The sequence below is a fragment of the Pimephales promelas genome, chromosome 19, assembly GCF_988280905.1.
Source record: "Pimephales promelas chromosome 19, fPimPro1.hap1.1, whole genome shotgun sequence".
Lineage (NCBI taxonomy): Eukaryota > Metazoa > Chordata > Actinopteri > Cypriniformes > Leuciscidae > Pimephales > Pimephales promelas.
Window position 1 is genome coordinate 28121149 of NC_142787.1, and position 22168 is coordinate 28143316.

The following is a 22168-nucleotide window of genomic DNA, read 5'->3' on the forward strand; positions in this document are numbered from 1 at the left end:
CACAGCTGATGCAAATTCTCCGCCCCCTCGTCAATATCAGGACCTCGTCAGTATTTCTTTCACCCTTTTATTGACAGACAGTGTTGCATTGAGAGATTATTTGCTCCAAGTGAGAATGTTTGTGTGAAATTGAACACAGTGACAATTTTGTTTTCAATAAAAAACGTTTGCACAAAGCAAGCCGATCCACTTTTCCATGTTGATAAGAGCATTAAAATGAAAAAAATAATGTGAGAAAAAGAAGTCAAGAGACATTTAGAATAGATAAAAATGTGCGATTAATCACAAGTCAAGCATGGCATTAATGCGATTAATCGCGATGAAATATTTTAATCGTTTGACAGCACTAGTCATTACACTATTTCAATTAGTCCTTTCAGGTTAGGTTTTCAATGCGATTAAGTGTTTACATGTTCTCTAGAAAAGGAATAGACCACCCCTTTCAATCGGATCGACATTTAATTAATGTGTTTACATGAAGGCTTTTCAGTCCGATTGAGCTGTTAATCTGATTACTAAAGAATTATTGTGTTGCATGTACATTTAGCCACTGAAAAGGGTCCATTCAATGTGTTGGCCTTGCTTTTAATGCAATAAAGTCATCATGATTAGGAAATTTATTCCCGAATGTCTATTTAATACATTAATATGTTATTTCTTTGAATTAAATGTACAGTATATAGATATAGCAAAACTCCAGAACTATCAACTATTTTTAATTTTTTAACTTTTTGTCAATGTCACAACCTTGGCTTGCTCAGCTTCAGCTTGGCCTGTTCGGGGTTTTTGCGTCTCATTTGCTTAAAGTTTAGTATTTCGCAACTTTTTGATGCTCTCACCTTGCCAATCTCACAGTTCCCTGTGCGTGGAGAATGAATTGGAAAGGCCTGCTCATGTTCTGACACTGGGATGCAACTAAACTCTGCAGGCAGGTAGATCTTCACAAGTACATCTGATTTATTGCTTTACATCATATTACTTCATATTCACTAATGCATAACCTTAGCAAGGAGCAGGATACGACTGCAGGTCTGCAATGTTGTTCTCGTGTTCCCCAGGTGTCACCGTAATTAATTAGGGTGAAGTCAAAGGAACGCTATCAGCGTTTTTTTGTTTGTTTGTTAGCTATTTTTCTTTTTAACTTGGAAAGGTGATGTGACTCTCTGTCCAATTAATGGTCTAATTAAGTGCAGAGTCTCAATAGGAGGCCTTAGATTACATCAGACTAATGATCCCATGTCACATAGGGACGGTTGGTACCCAGCTTTACCCTTAGGTGCAGCTTCTCCTGATGGCTAAAAGGCTAAAAATTATAGCATGAAAAATAATCTAGAATTTAATTTTCAACTCATATCAACTTAAGTCAGTAATGAGAATGTGTGTCTTAATTGAGCTTAAGGAAGTTTCGACTCGTTTATCAAATCTTTCTGCATCAATGTATTCAGAGAATAAGCACCGTCTAAAACAATAGATCATAGTTTTAGAGAGGACTGGTATCAACAACTATGCCCAAGAAAAGCAGAAAAGTAACGTTTTTTTAACGTTCTCATTTGGATTCTAATTTGTTGGTATGGTGGCTCAGTCGATAGCACAGCATTAAGATCCCAGGATGCTTTTCTGTGTAATTTATATGTTCTCTCTCCATTTTGGTTTGAGTTTCCTCTGCATCATAGGTGAATTGGGCACATATACTGTGGTTTGAACAATGGATGGAAGAAAAGCTAAATGAGTACAAATCAACCTACTTTTGAAGGTACTTTACATAAATACCCTTACGTTTGCCCCAAAGCAGCTTATCAGTCCAGATGAATCAGGAAAGTACTTTTTATGGTGCTTGGCCAGGTCTTTTTTTGGTACTTTTCAAGTACTATGGATTATTCAGAATGTCTCAAATACAATCCAAAATAATTGTGCCCTGAAAAAGAGAGGATGGAAATAAAGCCTACAGTACATCTGATTTTTTTTTTTTCTTGTGGAATTATTGACTACTGCAATTCTTAGTCCAAACTGATGCCGGTATCCAAAGAGATAAAGAGTGTTGCTTTTTTTCTGCTTCCTCTCTTGCCATAGTCTAGCCTTCAGAGAAAGGTCCATTATAGAGGGTGACACGGGAGTGGATTTTCAAACTTCTGTCCCATCCCAATCCCACGAAAAAACATCCAATCCCATCCCAATCCCATAAGAATGACTTCTATTCCCTCCCACTTCCGTGTTATGTATTTTTTTGACCAGAATCTGTCAGTTACAGTAAAAAAAAACCTGGAAAACTGGGTGGTTTGGATGACATGCACACTCGCAAGGTCTCTCGCTCGCTTTCCCTCTCTGCCGTGTGTGCGCACACAATCTCTGTCTCGCGTGCACGTTCGCTCTAGATAACGGGAGAATTTATCAAATTTGCGGCATAACTACTCGATCATGAGTGGCTCAACAGGTATAAATATAGAAAAACTAATCTTCCAGGCATTTGACCGACCAGGTTGACACTTAAGCGTGAGAAATCGGGGGTGTGGCGTGTGAGCGTGTGAAACCAATCAAATGCGGGTGTCTCACGGCCAATATGCATGAGAGTTGGCAGCTGTGTATATTACAGCCACCAGCCGGTACGGGTGTGTGGAGCACGTCATTCACTTTACCAGCCACACCAAAGCAAACAGGAGAGCATAAAGAGACGGGGCAAATAGAATTTAGTGGCAAAATGTATTTGTATATATTTGTGTATGAAGTTGGGTATTATGGTTTTATTACGATTCCCGGTCCCGCTCACGTTTTTTTCCTTTCCCGTCCCAATCCCGTAATACATAGTGATTTTGTTTCCCTTCCCACGGGATTTCCGAAAAAATGTCAGCCTCTAGTCCATTATTGTGTTTAACTACAGTGTCTCCATTGTGGCCGTTTCTACAGTGAGCACTAGCTGCTGTATAACACACACCTACAGTACTGAAATCTCAGTGGTTTGCTCACTCCTCCTGTACGTTTCCATCTCTTGGGCTTTTTTGTTGACCTGTTTCTTTGTCCAGTATTCAGTCTCTCTCTCTCTCACCTTTAATAAGTCAGGAGACATGGAAGCAGCTTGGCAGAGTGCTTGGGGAACAGTCCCACTGGTCCCTCTCCGTCCCCTCCTTTTTCAGTGGGGACGGCACGACTTGGTGCCGGCGTCCAGGCCTGTGTTCCACATCTAAGTGAAATTTAATGAGCGGGGACATCCACTTTATGAGCAGAAATCTGAACTGGGAGTGCGGGCTCCAGGGGTGTACAACATTGAAGAAATAGAAAGTAGCTCTTTGACTCAATGTTCTCTGACACTCTCCCTGAGGACGAACTGAGTGGAATGTACAGCACCTTCAATTAGAGTTTCAAAACGCAACAGCACTGCTCCGGTAGACACGGCTCTGCTGTCTTTAATGGCGTCTCTGAGTGTGCATGTAAGGTTTTGAAGATGTTGAAGGATGTAGGTTATTAACCAAGCATAGTTGTTTTTTTTTTTAATGAACGCAGTCAATTCCTTTTTAAAAGCTGAGGATAGCAATTATATTGGCTGATATCTCTATATTAAAAACGTCATGTTGTCCTCGACCAGTATGACTGTAGTTCCTTCTGCAGAACACCAGACTCATGGGAAAAACAAGCTGTGGCGACATTTCTGTAAAATGATTTTAGGCTGCTTCTTGCACATCTCCCAGCATTTTGAAAGTGAAATTTCTAGCGATGTGGAGCTGGTTTTGAGATGCAAATGTCAAAATAGATTAGTTTACAAATCATTCACTATTCTAAAAGTGTTTTGAGGTCTTAAAGGAGTAGTTCACTTTTGAAAAAAACTTATGCTGATAATTTACTCACCCCCATGTCATCCAAGATGTCCATGTCTTTCTTTCTTCAGTCGAAAAGAAATTAAGGTTTTTGATGAAAACATTCCAGGATTTTTCTCCATATAATGGTCCAAAAAGACACTTTCAGTGCAAACTGCAAACTGTTCAAAGGGCTTTAAACGATTCCAGACGATGAATAAGGGTCTTATCAAGCCAAACTATCGCTCATTTAAAAAACAACAATAAAAAAATAACAAAGTTTAAGTTTTATAATCTCAAATGCTCTTCTTGCTCTGTACTGCGATGCACGTTCGTGACTCTCCTGTTCTAACTCGTTCATCAAAATGAACTAATCTTTTTCTGAGTCAGTTCGTTCGTTTTATTCGTTGAATGAACCAAATGGCTCGGAAAAAGATTTGTTCATTTTGATGAGCGAGTTTGAACAGGAGAGTCACGAATACGCGTCACAGAACAGAGCAAGGCGACCATTTGAGCTTATAAAACTTAAACTTTGGTATTTATTTATTAAATTAGCGATTGTTTCGCTTGATAAGACCCTTATTCATTGTCTGAAATCGTTTAAAGCCCTTTGAACAGTTTGCAGTTTGCACTGAAAGTGTCTTTTTGGACCTTGAACCGTTTGGTTCCCACTGAAGTCCATTATATGGAGAAAAATCCTGGAATTCATTTTTTTTCCTTAATTTCTTTTCGACTGAAGAAAGAATGACATGGACATCTTGTATGATATGGGGGTGAGTAAATTATCAGCAAAAGTTTACTTAATTGTGAAAGGAACCATGCAAAAATAAGTCTTTATTAATCGATAATCTGCCCTTGTAATCATAATTATTCTGAAAAGTAATAGATCTTTTTGGTGTTTTACTGACCCCATAGTGTTCATTTTAGCTGGAAACGGCAGTGAATTGTAAGATATGTTTTTGATGTTTTGCAAAAATGTGGATAGAGGTGTGTTTTTTCCAATGAGCCTAGTTAGATAAAATGATTAAGGTAATTTTTGGTTGAACTTCCCTTCTATATTCAAGGTTTTCGGCACAATACTCTGCTTTGTTGTGCATAATACAATTCATAAGCCCTCGCAACCTCAAGCTTTCCCAAGTGCATCAAAATTAGAAAATTATTGAGCTTTCATTGCTGCTTTGGACCCATGCACAAAGCAGTTTAATTGTTAAAAAAAACAAGAATGAGAGATCTATTTGCATTCAGCAAAAAAATAGAATAAAATGGGTGCATAGAGAATAACAACAGCATTTTATTAGCTTGGATGGCACAAAGGCTTGCAAAAGTCTACGGCACCTGGCAGCTTGCAAATTCGGTTCATGCCGTGGTTTACTCAAACAACGCTGGCGTAATTGCTTTCTGCTCACTGTCATCACAAAAGAACTGTTACACACGGCAATCTTGCTGCTCTGAATGAAAAAACTATGTGATGTTGCTTGAAAATGTCTCCCGTGGAACACAAGCTATAGGTCTTTTGTGTCTCCGTCTATTTGTTTAGTTCTTAGCGTCTCAGTACTGATTAGCATGTGTGTTTTGTATGTGCACAGCACCCCGTTTCTCTATATCTGCGCTTTTCTAAAACATTACTGATAATTGCATTTTGACTTCATTATGGGACGACCAGCAAGAGGCCAAATTGGATCTGTTTATCTGATGCCCAGCAGTGTGGAAAGATTCCATTTAGGAAAAAAATGAGCTTTTCTGGTGCCATTTTTCTTGATAGGGGAGTGGTTCCCAGCATGGGAACTTTGACATGGCAGAGGAGGGCAAAACGAAGAAATGACTCCACGTATCGTAAATGGGCCAAGCAGAAACAAATGACTCTTGCGAAGGAAGAAATTCAACTGAAAGAAAGCGCCTCACAGTAAGAAAGGCTTAAACGGAGCCTGGTGGACCATTAGGGAACGATACTTTAACAAACCAGTTGCTGACACCAGAGTGACTTTCCCTCTATCTCTTTTTTTCTCTTTCTCGTCTCTTTCGATTATGGGAGGTAATGGGGGCTGAGCTTTCAAAGGCCGTTCTCTGCTGTATAGCCATTGATGCCTTTTTGACAGAGACTGCTTCTGGAATGTGAATGTGTTTGAGAATCGTACGAGATGAGATGAGAGGAGACGAGAGGTTGCTGCCACACAATAGGCCCACTGCCAGGATGAGAAGCATGAGAAGAAAGCTCGCCGTCCCTGTGGAGAGACGCGGTGTGTGTGGAGCGATGCAGACAGAGAAGGGAAGGACAGCCAGGCTCAACCTTTATTAGTGTGATAATCCTCTCATCAAAGCCAAAAAAACCTGCAAGAACATCAGATATATATTTTCTAATAATGAATAATGAACTTTGTGTGCAGATTTATTCCACATAGACTGCTGATGGTGTATGGGAACTGTAAACAGTGTTGTAGTCGAGACCACCTCACTCGAGTCCGAGTCGACACCGAGACCAGAGAGAGTCGAGTCCGAGTCGAGTCTGAGACCAGAGACGGTCGAGTCCGAGTCAAGACCGAGACCAGTGAGGGTTGATTACCTTATTTACTTTTATTTACTTACAGAAATCCTTTTTTTTTTTTTACTGAATTTACTTAGAGTTTAAAAAATATGATCAGTTTAGGGTAAAAAAGGCCACATAGTAGGTGGTGTTGAAAGTAATTTTATTACAATTTGTCATGCGCAGTTGCGCGCTAGAAAATCACCAATCACTGGGCGTGTCAATCAATTTAAAGAAATATTTTATTAACATACATTAATAATCATGAAAAATATTTTTAATTGAACTCGAGTGGACTCTGGAATAATTCCGAGTCTTAAAAAAAAAAATGTTCGAGTACGAGTCAATTCCGAGTCCAAATGGACACGAGTCCATGACAAGACCAAGACCATTAAAATATGGTCTCGAGACCGAGTCCGAGTCTCTAGTACTACAACACTGACTGTAAAGTCTGATTCACTTTGCTTTAAAGGATAGTTCAGTCAAAAATGAAAATGTTGTCGTCCTTTTACTCACCCTCATGTTTTGAACACCTTCTGTTGAACACAAAAGCAGATATTTTGAAGAATGTTGTATCGTTTTTATATCGTTTTTACCTCTTGTAATCACAGTCACGTCCAAGTACTTAGAGGGCGAGGGCGCTTCTATCTGCAGAAGGGCCGGAAAGCCCCGGAAGTGATCTCTCGCGTGTGTACGTCACTCATTGGTTACACAGAGATTTCAGAAGTGTTATCCTTCACTGTGAAGATCTAACATATTTAGACGATTGCGATATATCAACAGAAAACATAGTTTTTTTTTTCCCCGCAACCGCGCGAGAGATTACTTCTGGCGCTTTCCGGCGCTTGTGCAGACCAAAGCGCCAGAGCCTTCGGGTCACTTGGACGTGGCTGTGGTTACAAGAGGTAAAAACGATATAAATGCTGTTCATTTTCTCACAAAAAACGCTTGTTTCGTGTCTTAGGCCATCAATGTATACTTACATTTACGAGTCATTAAATCATGTTTGATTTGGACTTCTCTGTGCATGCTCTTTGAGGTGGTGACCATAGACCTCCATTATATGACTGACAGACAAGAACGGTTTGACCTAAAAATATCAAATATGAAAATACTGTGGAAACAAAGACACCTACATCTTGGATGCCCTTGAGGTAAGCGAAATGAACGAATCTTTTTCCGAGTCAATTCGTTCATTTCGTTCGTTGAATCAACCAAATGACACGAAAAAAGATTTGTTCATTTTGATAAACGAGTTCGAACAGGAGAGTCACGAACGCGCATCACAGAACAGAGCAAGGCGACCATTTGAGCTTATAAAACTTAAACTTTGTTATCTTTTTTAAATGAGCGATCGTTTCGCTTGATAGTTGGTAGTTTGCACTGAAAGTGTCTTTTGGACTTTGAACCATTTGGTTCTCATTGAAGTCCATTATATGGAGAAAAATCCTGGAATGTTTTCATCGAAAAACTTAATTTCTTTTCGACTGAAGAAAGAATGACATCTTGGATGACATGGGGGTGAGTTTTTTTTAAAAGTGAACTACTCCTTTTACTGCAGATCACTGATTGGTCAGAGAAAATCATCACTACCGGCGTCATTGGGTTTGCGACATGAGACACCAAACCCGAACAAACAAACAAACACTGACTTGCAGTGAAAAACATCCACATGCCGAGAATCAAGTACACCATTCAATCTATACGCTTCATTTCTCCTGTTTTATTAGTTTGTTTGTCCCGTTTACGATGATGTCAAGGCACATGCTGAGCCGTACCATGCAGTTGAAAAGCGCCATGAGTTTCAGACTTGGACAGACAGGCGGTTATTAGAGAAAAAGTGTCGTGGGCTGGTCTTCTTCAGCATTCTGGTCAGCTTGGAACACCTGAGCGGCTCATTAGAGTGCTTAATGTTCTGGTTCCACTCTCTGCGTTTGAGCTCGGAGATTCTGCCCACGCCGCATTAGATCAGCCTGTGACTTTCATGCACAACTTGAGGACAAACTTGTTCTGCAGTTCATAATCTGAGGACAGGGAAGCAGGGTATAGAATTAAAACCCACCATCAGCCACATGCTGGTACTTTTCTCACAGTGGGGGATCATTTTGCTTGTCTACCACCCTTGGTGGCGGTTTGACATGTAAGACATTATATTGACATTTGACTAGAAATCCCATTGCTTAGATGTGCTTGAAAACACATATTTGATTGTGTCTTGCTGAATATAAAAAACCGAATGCTGTTGATTTGCTGGTTGTTTGAATGTTTAGTGGCACTCTTTTGCTTATGCGTGCCTCACACACATTTTCCATGTAACAAATGCATGAGGAGTTCGTTTTCTTCGTGTCTGCGATCTTAACAGAGTTTGCGATATTTTTAGATTGTTTTGTCTTGCCTCTTGGGTCAAGGTCAGACAGTTTATTTGTTTAGTTGGTGATACCGTTGTGATCTGTGTTAAAAGTATTCTGCGAGCTAATTTAAGTTTGTTTTGTAAGTATAAAGGTGTTTCTGTGCATGGCTATCAGTCGAGACTTACTTTCTCTCCCCATAATGAAGACTCCCCATAATGAAGTTTGGAGTCATAATTCAGTGAACCACCAACGACACTGAGTATTTTTGATCTCTCTCTCTCTCTCTCTCTCTCTCTCTTTGTGTGTGTTTGTTTGTGTGTGTCATCTCTACCCTTGTTATCAAGACCAAGGAATTTTCTTTTTGTCATAAACTGCACAAGGCTGTTGAGTTGTTCTGTATACAGGACTGCAACCATTTTGCCCGATTCACATTTATTTGTATAGCGTTTTTCACAATACATATTATTTAATAGCAGCTTTACAGACAATGCATGTCTATGCTGCAATTTAGCTAATAATGTATTAATGTAAATAGTGTATTATTAGGGTATTCACCCACCAATATGAATTTCCCTTGTGTTAAAGGGATAGTTCACTTTTAAAATAATTTTTGGTATGTTTTAGTTTACCTCAAGGGCATCCAAGATATAGGTGTCTTTGTTTCCACAGTAGTTTCAATTTTGATATTTTTAGGTCAAACCGTTCGTGTCTGTCAGTCATATAATGGAGGTTTATGGGGTCCACCTCAAAGAGCATGCACAGAGAAGTCCAAATTCAACATGATTCAATGAATCGTAAATGTAAGTACACATTGATGGCCTAAGACACGAAACGAGCGGTTTGTGTGAGAAAACGAACAGTATTTATATCGTTTTTACCTCTTGTAACCACAGCCACGTCCAAGTGATCTGAGGGCGCGGGCGCTTTGTGGCTTTGGTCACAAGAGGTAAAAACGATATAAATACTGTTCGTTTTCTCACAAAAACCGCTTGTTTCGTGTCTTAGGCAATGAATGTGTACTTACATTTACGAGTCATTGAATCATGTTGAATTTGGACTTCTCTGTGCATGCTCTTTGAGGTGGACCCCATAGACCTCCATTATATGACTGACAGACACGAACGGTTTGACCTAAAAATATCAAAATTGAAACTACTGCAGAAACAAAGACACCTACATCTTGGATGCCCTTGAGGTAAACTAAAACATATCAAAAATGTATTTCAAATTGAACGATCCCTTTAAAGACTGACAGAATGGGTGTACCTCCAAAACAATACATAACATGTCTGTTATCAACCATTCACGCCAAGCCTTCCTTAGAGTAGCTTCATGCCATTGCAGTGCCTACACATTTTCCACTAGTTTTATGGCGATTGCATACACAAAGAGTTGAGCTTGGCCTGCTCTCTTGCTCTTTTAAATATGGGCACATACAGTCTCTCTCCTCCATTGTTCTCCTATTCCTGCATCGCTCTCTCTCTCTCTCTTGTTTGTCAGTGTGCTGGAGGAGCAGTACTTGCGTTGTCTCTGGGCGGTTGGCTTCTTTGTGAGTGCTGGCAGCAGGGCCCGTGCTGGGGTAATGAGGACGGATGCCCGCGCGTGGGAAGAGCCGGCTGCTTTGTAGTGTCTCTCCGCACAATGCGAAGGTTCTTGGAAATGGTCGAGGAGCGGCACCGCAACACAGCAAATACGTCCCCACGCCAAAAGAACGTCAGTTTTAGGCGAGACAGTTTGTCTCTGAATTAAGCTCTAATGAGATCTCTTCTTGTGTTCGCAGCCGATATCTCTAAAAGGGAGGGTGTGCCTTCAGATTTGTCTTGGAGGAAAGTGACACCACCTGGCAGTGCTAGAGGTGCTGCATGGGTAATGTTTTGCGCACCTTAATGATGTCTAACTCGCACCTAATGTATTATCATAATATGCAGTGACATGAGTGTATCCATACCATTAAGAGCACACAGCTGACAAGCCCTGGGCGAGGACACTGTGACATCCCAGAAATCCCAGGAAACATCCCAGGGAAATTGATTCTGTTGTAATAATGTGACAGCAAACAAATCTGTCACAGTTCAGCACTCCTGAACTGATTCATTTAAGCGAGGATCAAACAGACGTTAATAAGGTTTAATGTTAAAGGAGTAGTTCACTTTAAAAAAAACTTTTGTTCACTTTCACATTCACTTTTGCTGATAATTTACTCACCCCCATGTCATCCAAGATGTCCACGTCTTTCTTTCTTCAGTCGAAAAGAAATTAAGGTTTTTTTGAAAACATTCCAGGATTTTTCTCCATATAATAGACTTCAATGGGAACCAAACGGTTCAATGTCCAAAAGACAGTTTCAGTGCAAACTGCAAACTGTTCAAAGGGCTTTAAATGATTCCAGACGATGAATAAGGGTCTTATCTAGCAAAACGATCGCTCATTTAAAAAAATAATAACAAAGTTTAAGTTTTATAAGCTCAAATGCTCGACTTGCTCTGTTCTGTGATGTGCGTTCGTGACTCTCTTGTACAAACTCGTTTATCAAAATGAACAAATCTTTTCGTGTCATTCAATGAACGAGTTGACTCGGAAAAGATTCGTTCATTCAAACAGCTTACTTTCGCGTTGCAAAATACTGCAAGGTGGATACAACTTATAGCCTATGGTCACTACTGTAAAAAAATATTTTCATGATTTGTAATCACAACACTTTTTCTTTTGTCAAATCAACTTAGATAATTTATGTAGTTCAGAGAACATAATATTTTGAGTTTCTGATGATTAAATCAATCTCCATTTCAATGAACTTTTTGTTGTTGTCAATGAAAATTTTAATGCAACCAGGTTACTTCATTTAAGTTAATCCAACTATATGTGTTTACAGTGATGTAGTATGTAGGCTATTTAGTGTTGAGTAAATCGGATCAACCGGATTGTAAATTCTCTGTATCTCTGCATTACATTTTGCCTGCTGATCTGCAGTCAGTAAGACATGTACATGCTCAAACCATAATATTCTGGCTGTAAGAATTTCAAATATGAATCAGCATCTGATTAATTAATATCAATCTTTGGAAACGGCGCCAGAGATGAAATATCGATAAAACATCACTGCGTATCCGATGCGATCAGTTTTGTTTTCCTATGGCACGGAGACGCGACACCAGAGAGCGCATATTTGGGAGGAGAATAACGGTGAGGGGCGCGCAGGAGGAGCCCTGATTCAAATCAGCTCAGTGACTATCACACACAATAATATCTGAGCTCACCTCACCAACCTATCGCTCTCTCGCTCTCTCGCTCTCTCTCTCTCTCAGTCTCATTCGCTCGCGTCTCGGTGAACCGCTGGCTGTGGCGCATCTCGTGGTACAACAAGCGCACCTGACACACCTAAACAGCTCACGCGTCGCCTGACTGACAAACACGACGACACAAATACGACACGGGGATTCAAAATTCGCGCCGTTGAGGAGCAAGCTCTCGTGCCCAGCACACTTGTAACGGCAGAATGACTGAGTGACAGTGAGGAAGAGGACACTGTGCTCGCAGTATGGAGAAAAGAAAAGGTAAGAGACTGTCATTTGACAGAAGGCTCATTTTGTCAATATCAGACCCATTTACGACTCAGTCACACAGGGAGTTTGACTTTTAGCCGCGTTTTCTTCTTTTCCTGAGGAGATAGTTCAGTGATAAATGGTGACAATTGGATTGCCGCGCGAGACGTAAATGCGTTGGGAGTGGGACACTAGCCTTTATAAGCCATCCTTTTACTTTCGTTATAATTATAGTGAGGTATGCTAATTCATGTGGAGATAAACAAGGGAGTATAGTTTTAATTGGTTTTATTCACACAAGAGTCTTATAGTCATCACGGTAATGTGTTAATCTCTACGACAGCGTAAACATCCACGTACATTATTTAGTTGTTTGTATGCGCGCGTGTGTAGTACATGACTGAATTAGCCTACCGAATCCTTTTTTTTAGCTCACCAAGAAATGACTCAAGTTAAATATTACTCATTATAATCAAATTATCGTTCGCCTTGAATAAGCATCAGTGTCTCGAGAATAAGCGTTCCCTCCACTGTAAATTACAAGCGAGTTTATATTCAGGCTGACATTGTTCATCGGTTAAATGTAACGATTGTTGTCAGATAAGTCTGGAATGGATGATGGTCCTAATTTATATCCATCTGAGTTTTGATTATGTTAGGAGACACACCCATATGTAAAGTTTGACTTGTGGCATCTTGATTGCAATCAAAGTTGGCATCTGTGACACTGTAATTATCAGGATATCTCATGCAGTTTAGTAATTTACTTTTTGGAGCTTGTTTTTTACTGCTTTTCCTTGTCTTTTTTCAAGATGAAACTCAGCATTATAGCATCACCAGCTAAACATTAATGTCTTAAAACAGGGCTGCTGCTGGCCAAATATGTGCCCTAAATTGAATTTTTTTTTTTTGTCCGTGGACCTCTTACAACTACAACCGAAATAGATCTTCAATAGAATTTTTTTTTTTTCATATTAAATAAAAACTAACTGTTATTTTGGTAATCCAGTAATCTGTTTATTATTTTGACAATTAATTGAGTAATTGGATAATTTTTTGTGGTTATAAAAATAGAAAGCAATAGAAATAGCAAGTAGGTTTATGGTTTTATTAAACAACACTGTTAAAATTCATAATTTTAAATTTAAACTATCAACTTGTGTACATGACTTATTATAACAAATGCTGGCAGAGGGCGCAAGTGGTGGTTGTTTTTGTTACACTTTACAGCATGATCAAATCCTTGTTTAATATTGCCAAACAACATTTAATTCAAATGTCCACTTAATCTTGAATATTATACGATATAAAGTTTTTTGAACTAGAACATGCAGACATCTAAACATGCAAACTCATAGTTTACACCTATTGATGGATTCTCCTGTGTTAGTGCAAATGCTATGCTATGTTATTATTTTTTAATTGTTTTAATATATTGAGCAGCCTTAGAAAACGGTCTAATAATGCGTGGATTAAGTTTGTGGATTCTCATATGTGGAATTCCGGTATTTTGCTGGTTAATCGACTCTTTGAAAAAATTGCAATCGCAGATTTTTTGAAATCGAACACTCGAATTTAATTTAGGAATCATGACAGCCCTACAAATATCTTTATCAATATGATTTTAAATATCATGGTTCAAAATGCAATGTATATATCACATTAAAATAATTGAAATTACATGACATAAATTGGTGGTGGTCAAATTATTAACATCATTAAGTATATTTCATCTCACCCTTTAACTTCGATAGCAAAAAATTTACGTTTGTGAACAGAAAGTGATGGCCGGGATTTATCTTTTTGACTTTTTGGCTTCTCGGCACCAGAGTGCTGTTGTCATTTCCCGGGCAAAGTAGTCCATCAATTATGATAATTTACATCCAGCCGAAAACATGAGGTGGGCGGAGCAGAAGCGGGAATGGCGTGTCGCAAGTGCTTACTATGTTCACTGTAAAAACACGTTTTTTTATATACATATTTATATTTAAGTCAATATTAATATGAGAATGAAAGTGATTTTTTTGTGTGTTTTTTTACCCCCGGGGTTGTTGCCCTACACAAAATGCGTACTCTGTGTATAGAGAGCGGCGCTACTGTCTCAAGATGTTGTGCTGCCATATTTCATGATTTATGGAGAGTCATAGAGCCATTACCTCTGCGGCCCCTCATCTCCCATCCTCTCTTCCCTGGCCTACATTTCAACATTTCTTAGAGACGGGAACACTCCCTCTCCCGTCACTGTTATCCAACAGCTTCAGTCTTCCAGGGACACACTCATATCTCTCATCCACCGCTCATATCTGACTCTCTCACTCCTGCCCATGCTTTAAGTATCATCACTGGGGCTGTCAAAGAGGAAGTACGTGAGAAATGGTGCCCATTTTCCACACACACTCCTCCAGCCTAATGGCCTGCGTCTCAAAGGCCCACTCCATCATCCTTAATGGACAGGAGTTTAGTCTGGACTAAGTTTAGTCCGTCTGCCATGGTCTCTTGTTTCATGCTTGCTAGTATACGTTTCAGTTCTTGTTGAGAAATATGCATCAAAGTATATGATTGGATAAAAAAAAATGGTGTCACTTGCGTTTGAACTTGCTGTTTTGATATTTCCGGTATAGCTAACCAGAGGCAGCCTGAAAAAGCTTTTTGAATAAGTAGGTCATATGGAATTAGTGTTTGCTGTTAAACCCCCAGTCTTTTATTCACGTTAATTACAGCTGTGTTTTTTCTCTTTCAGTCTCTGTTGAATGTATGAAGCTTTATACAAGATGGCTTGTTTTGTAGCACTTGTTGTCATTGTCATGCTAATGTACAGCATTTCAACAATCATTTAAATTAAGTGTCTTATAGAGCGAGATTTTTAAAGCATGACTCATTTCTATTAATATTTATGAATCCATTTTCATTTAGACTTCAGACAGTGCACACTGTTTTCATAGCAAGTTATTTGTTCCCCAAATGTTTTCTTCTGTATTTAATGGCTGTGCACTTGTGTGCATTTTGTTGCTTATCCAACAATAGAGGGAATGCGTGTGACGTCACCGTCGCCGGCTGTTTATGTTTTCAGCGTGAATGCCGCGAAAAACAAACACAACACATATAAAGTGGAAAAGAGCTTTGCGATTGACTGTACAACTAGTTTTTACAAAAAGAGTTAAAAGAGTTAAAAATCGGAGAATTTTTACAGACTGCGATAGAAAGAGGAGCAAATGGATCGCTGCAATCCATAAACAACTGGACTCCAGTCAGCGAAAGGTGGATTTACAGTTATCGTTTTGTCAATATGCTGAATTTAGGTGTAAAACCATACCCATATATTTTGTATTTTTATATATTAACAACTCATCAATTAAATATTTATCATTGCATATTCTGCATTATTGAATGTTTTTTTTAATAAACACTGACCAAAAAAAATCTATAAAGTTTTAGGGCTGGACAATATGATATATAGGCTATATATAAGTAACACTGATATAAGTGATCACCCGGATTTAGACCTAGCTATATTGTATATTTATTTTATATTTATATAAAGCGTTCAAATTTGCTTTAGCCTATGTCCCCGGTGTCGAAATCAGGCAAACACAAATGTCAGGCAACACGAGTCCTGGCTGCATGTCAATATCTATGGATCACTGGATCTTTAGTAAGTTGTAAGGAACACTATATTGAGTCCAACATTTAGTTTAAATTGATAAAATTGTTCGTTTTAGTCACATTTTTGCAGTTTCCCCTATTAAATGCAGTCACGCAGCAGATCTTTTGCCACTCAGTCAGGCTGAGGGGGGTTGTTCCGGCGGGAAAGTGACGTCGTCAATGCATTCCCTTGATTGACGCATCACTGAGCCTGCATTAAAAAAAAAAAGAAAACGTTTCTGTTCATCATAATTTAGCAACTGTTGCCATCCGCCATTTTCTCACCCAAGCTTTTTCCTCTTTTCTCAAGTAACTCTATGGAGCATCTGTGTGTTTGGCTAGTTTTGATTGAATTTTGTGGACGTGATCCAAAAATATGGTAAAACATTGTTGCTGGGTCAGTTATAGTGACACATGCTACTCAAAGAGGATGCTCTTGTTTTTCATTAAATATATCTTCAGAGGTTCATGCTGTGATTTAAATGAATGTCATGTTTCAAAGTAAATTAATGTTTCTAATTTAATGTCACTTCATAGTGTTGATTGAACTAAAGAGTGAACGCATAGTAGAAATGTTAGAAACAAATATGTTCAGTTAAATTAAGCCTTTTTATTTGACTGCAAGAATCTGCATGTTTCTGTGCAATTTAACAGTTTTTTTCAAAGAATCATGGCAGATAAACGTATTGAATTGCTATTCATTCTAGCCCAATTTTTCCAATTTTTTCACCTCTTTATGAACAATAAACACTCATTTACTGAATATCACACTCTAGCAAAATGTTTTATAAAACTTAACAACTAGGTGCATAAAATAAATGCATAAAATGCTTCAGAAGAGTATCCTTCAGAATTGAAACCATTTATGCTTTGTTTTGTTTTTTTTCTTTTAAGTGAGTGTGCATGTGTATGTTGTGATAGCTCCCTTGCTGTACAAGAGTTGCATCACTCCCAGCACTGATACTCTATAGGGGGAGCTGTGCTGAACAACAGCCGCTGCTCTTCTCCTCGGGGTCTGATGATGCAAAGCATTGCTGAGTTTGCCTCAGTGCAGTGTTCCTCAACCTCACCGGAATCAAAGGTTTGCCCGGCCCACGTGTCAACGGTCACACTGTTCAGCCTGATACAGGGTTGACCACCCTGCCCACAAGCCCTCTCCTCACTAATGACCCAAGACAGCTGTTCCCCCGGGCCCTTCTCATCGCCTCTGGACACTGACACACACGTCTGTCACATGTGTCAGCTCTGACTGACATCTGCCTCCCAGCACTAGAACAACCCCGATCTCCATTAGATTAGGCACAACTTATTTCAATAATTCATCACTTAGACAGCACTTGTTCCAGTGGAGAAGTTTTGAAATTGTCCAGAGTGTGAGTCCTCTCGCTGAGGTTTGTGTGTGATATTCAAGCAATGTGTTGGAAATTACAAATATTTTGTAGTGACAAATATTAATGAAGACGTTGTGTCGTTGATAATCTCATATTGCGATTGCGATGCCGCCGTTTCATAAACTCATTACCGCTGAGACCTGCTGTGGAAAACTCAGGGCAATATGGTGTGTCTGTGACCAAATCTAGTGCACTAACTTCAAAGGCGTCAGTTAAATTTAGTAATCCCTATTTATGGATTAGAAGGCACCATTTGCGATGCTCAGAAAATAAACTGCTCGAGAGGAAAAAAAAACATTTGAGACAATGTGAGAACCCAGACTAATAAATCGTATTTTGTTACGCCAGTGATCCAGGCAGAAGTTGCTAGCTGATTGGAACGAGCCGAGTGTTGTCATGCGGAGATGCGCGTTCTCATTGGATGAAACTCATCCTCTATGATCCCTGGCAAGGCTGCAGAGTTCTTAGGATTCGAGACATAGGAAGGCGTATCGGTGGGAGGAGGTTCAATGGAGGAAGCTTTAGAGAAATGGAGGAGAGGGTGAAAAAAGTAGGCCACTTTTGTTCTGTCGCGACAACAGTTAAGAATATCGTCTATTTGACATAGCAGATGTCAAAGGCAGCTGCAGTCGGTGGGTTGGTGCAGTGATTTATTCATGCCCTCGTAGGAGAGCCAAAAGCTGATGACAGAAGAGAAGTCTTAAGTGCTGCTTTGTGTTATATGAGAGCAGACTCAGCAATTCACAAGCAGACTCTCTTTTATGATAAACCGGTCCAGATCGACTGATAAGTACTGATATTACCGTGTATCTTAATACCGTGGCTCGCAGCATATAATCAGAGAAAAATACTTGAAAGCTTTACTTAAACTAAGCAAGAACCCTGCTTTTACTGGGAATTTCAAAACATTTATTACTTTAACTAGCTTTTTTTAATTCATCAGTATTGGCTGATAGTGCTGTTTTTATATTTAGATAACATTTACAGTCATTCACACTTAAAGTTAATAACACTTAAATGTAATCTTTCACAAAGTTGAAGATAAGTGGGGCTCCAGACTAACTTTTCCAGTGGTTGAACTGGTGCTACCAACTTTCTCAGTAGGTTGCACCAGCATTTGATTTGGTCGCACCTTTTTTTTTTTTTTTTTTTGCTACATGCCATGGGATTAATCAATACATGCTGATGAATAATGGTTTTAATAGACCAAAGCTAGCAAAGGCTTTCTGGGTTGCAGCATAAATACCTGTAATATAATAATTATCATTGCCAAATTTCAGGATTTTCGTGGATTTTGGACAGTAATTTTAATTTGTAATTTTAAGCATTTTACATTTGAATTATATACAATCTATCTATTCACATTTGAATCATATTCTTCTGTATCTATCTATCTATCTATCTATCTATCTATCTATCTATCTATCTATCTATCTATCTATCTATCTATCTATCTATCTATCTATCTATCTATCTATCTATCTATCTATCTATCTATCTATCTATCTATCTATCAGCATCATCTTTCTATCTTTTAAAAATCATTAAACATTCTAATGTATGCATTGTATTTTGAAAGATTAGAGTATAATAAGCTAACACAGATTTTTCGTTATCAAAGTTTATAGTTGTAACAAAAATCAGAAATCTCACACTCCTTACCTTCTGCATTTTATAATAATTTCCTTTCCCTCAGTCCAGCGATTACTCTCATCTAACCGCTGAAAAGACGTAGGAAGGGGCACGCTGTTTTGTGAGACATTTTCATTTTTATATGCCTTAATTTGTGAATTCATAATCGGCGTGTTTCACCATCAGTGTGCAATGCGTGTGATGTCTACGTTCGTCAATAAATAAACTGCACGTCTCTTGCGGAAGAACACTGTAGCCGGAACTACTTCTCTCCAATAATGTCTATGGCGAGTCACGCAGGCACTGGGCAACTCCGCATCCGAGTCAACCCTGGTATAAAATAGTCTGATAAACACTTATTATAGGCATACCGTAGTGATTCAGGATAAGTCAAAAACGCGGTTTGGAAAATGGATTCATGATGTAGCCTACTCGTTCATTTTGAACATAAGTTACGGACTGCAGCAGCTGATACAACGGCGTTATGTTGCGCGAGGGTCCACTCGCACATATGCGACCACATAAAATTTTAACTCGCACATTCTCAAAAAATGGTTCAATTTTCAATTTGGTCGCAGTCTGGAACCCTGATTAGTATTCATTTCTCATACTGTACATTATAATGTTGGGATTCCTAAATTCACTTGTAGCATAAATGATTGTTTTTAGTTTTAGTGTTTTATTTTTTATATTTATTTTCACACTATAATATAGAATTTTGTAATCTGTCATAACATTCTGCAGCCTGTGATGCTTCACAGAGCACTGGCTAAATGTCATCCAGTCATTTTTGGATGGATTTAAATTTTCAAAGACCATAAATTATCACAGGGAGACATATCATATCTAGGCTACTGACTACACCAGCCAGACAGTGACGCATGAGTCACTGAATAATGCCGTTTTATAGGATTGGCTTGAAAGACTTTAAATCAGTCAATATACATACAATGTGTCTTGTTGAACAATTTATTCATTAAAGACAAAGAGTATTATACCATGCAGTTTATTGTTATTTGAGGTTTGCCAGAGGATGATGGGCTCCCTCAGCTGAGTCTGTTTTTTTTTTTAAGCAATCTTTGCCACAATCTCTTTGCTACAGTTATAAACTGAAAGCGTCTGCTATGCTCCATGCAGATACAGCACTAGCTGCAGCGTCGCAGCACAGTGCATCAGGAGTCAGATATCACTTATCACTTATCATTCCAATGTTATCTATAATACCAGGGTTGTCACAAGTTTAGATACTGTGTGAAAATTACTTTACTCCTTACTTTGATTTACTTGGATGTTTGCGACTAGCCAGACCAAAAGACTAAAATGGCATATACTAGATGCAAAGCCCCACATCTCACCCAGTTTGACATGTTTGAATGACATGTGCACACCTTCAATAAATCAGAGAGTAACGATGAACAACAACCAATAAAATTTTGAGAGGAAAGAGTGTGAGATATGGCAAAAGGGAGCTAAAACAAATTTAACTGTTTCTCCAATCACTGTCTCGTCCATTTATTTTTAGTCATCTTTTTTCAGTGATTATTAGTGCAAACTGCAAAATCAAACAAACCCATTCTCCAATGCTGTTTGTAGGGCCCTATGAAATCCGCCATGTTTTCCCATTTTAATGGTTAAATAACATTTTTAGGATTGAAAAAGTATGTCTAATTCATTGAAATCATGAAACTTGTACAATTTAACAATAAATTATTAAAATTTTAAAATAAATTGCATATTTAGGGCACTATAAATTCTCAAATTCCGTTTTATTTTTTTGACCAAATTCTGTTTTCTGTTTTAAGTTTTCTGGATTTAATTTGAATGGTTTAATTAAAATTTAAAAATCAATGATTTAAGAATCAATTATCCCTTAAATAAATTCATCCATGAAAGTGAACATAAGAGACTTTATTCAAAAACACTAAAAACTCCTACTCACCGCAATCTTTTGAGCGCTAGTCTGAGAGCACTATCATTTCCTCAACATGGCAGAAAACAAGAACTGAGTCTTTAAATGTGTGCGATGTCAGAAGCGTAAATGCCTTAAAATATTGTCTCCGTAGGGAGCTCTCTAGGTTTTTGAACGTAGCAATAATGCAGTGTTTCCTCTACATTCATTCTCCCGTGGCGGGCCGCCACACTTAAAATCCTCCCGCCACGGCTGCAACTTCTCAGTGACGTCCGATATTCTGCATAGTATTATGTTATTTTGTTAAGCCCCACTAAAGGCATAAAAAACTTTGTAAAGCACAATCAAGTTTTCACCCTATATTCCAAGACTTCTAAAGTCATTGCATAATGTGTAATTTTAGTCGCTAAGTTAAAGTTAACGGAAAGTCATCTCGCCTCAGTCATTCTTCATTCAGAATTCACACAGCTCGTCGCGTTCGTTTGCGACACGACGACACTCTCTTCAAGGTCAATATTCCCATTATTATACTTTATTTGTAGATAAAGCATAAAGTAGATGGTTTTCATAAAATGACTTTATCTTGCTGGAGTGGAGTTTATTGCCCATACCTTTCACATTCCCTTTATGTAAGATTACAGCATGGAGTCGAGAGAGTGCTATTGTTCTTCATGCGCACTGAAATTTAAAACTGTTAAAAGAAAAGGCTCAAAAAACTGTTGAATATAGAATACACTAAGCATTGGTGCTGCACGATTAATCATATCGCAATCGTAATAGCGATCTCAAACCTAAGCAATTATATAACGCAAAATGCCGCGATTTTATATGAAATAAACAAATTAGGGCTATTAACGCAGCATCTCTTCTTTTTTGTCATCCTTTGACTAGTGTTACACGATCCTGTTCTTATTCGTGCAAATGCCTTTTCGCATTTTGCACGACAAGAACTGAAAAGCTGCCTGTGAATGCCCTAAATGAGACTCGCAGAAAGACGCGCGCCATAATGCGCATGCACTGACGCGTGCCAGATTACAGTTCTCTTTCGAGCTTGAACGAACAATAACACACACAATTATGCCAAAATGTCGTTTTGTCGAGTATCTTCATAACGTAAGAAAAGTCTTAAGGACGAAAGGAGTTGTGCTATGAGGCGCATGTGAGATCCGCGTCTCGGCAACGGGTGCTCTTAAAGGGCCAGCAGCGAATAAAGCGTTCTGTCAGTCAAGTTAAAAGAATAAAGGGAAATTAGAAAATTACTCACTGATCTTGACTAAAGAACTTTTGTAGCTTTAATAAGGATTATTCTATATATAATTTATAATTCATGCAGAACATACTGTTTGATAACTTTATTCAATTTCTGTATCCTACCTGTTAAGACAGGAAGGGCAC

At 38.6% G+C, this 22168-nt stretch overlaps 1 protein-coding gene across 6 annotated transcripts in view; it reads left to right on the forward strand.

The window, feature by feature from the left end:
- The window catches only part of tenm2b (teneurin transmembrane protein 2b), a 246882-nt gene that overhangs the window by 140554 nt on the left and 84160 nt on the right, over positions 1-22168 (forward strand). For 2 of the 6 annotated variants that reach the window (XM_089123766.1, XM_089123768.1), the window contains exon 1: positions 11897-12211. The exons of the other annotated variants lie outside the window; for them this stretch is intronic. In XM_089123766.1, coding sequence (XP_088979892.1) covers positions 12196-12211 — 16 coding nt within the window. In that variant the 5' untranslated portion in view covers positions 11897-12195. Of the gene's footprint in view, positions 1-11896; positions 12212-22168 lie in introns of those variants that run through there. 6 annotated transcript variants of the gene reach the window in all.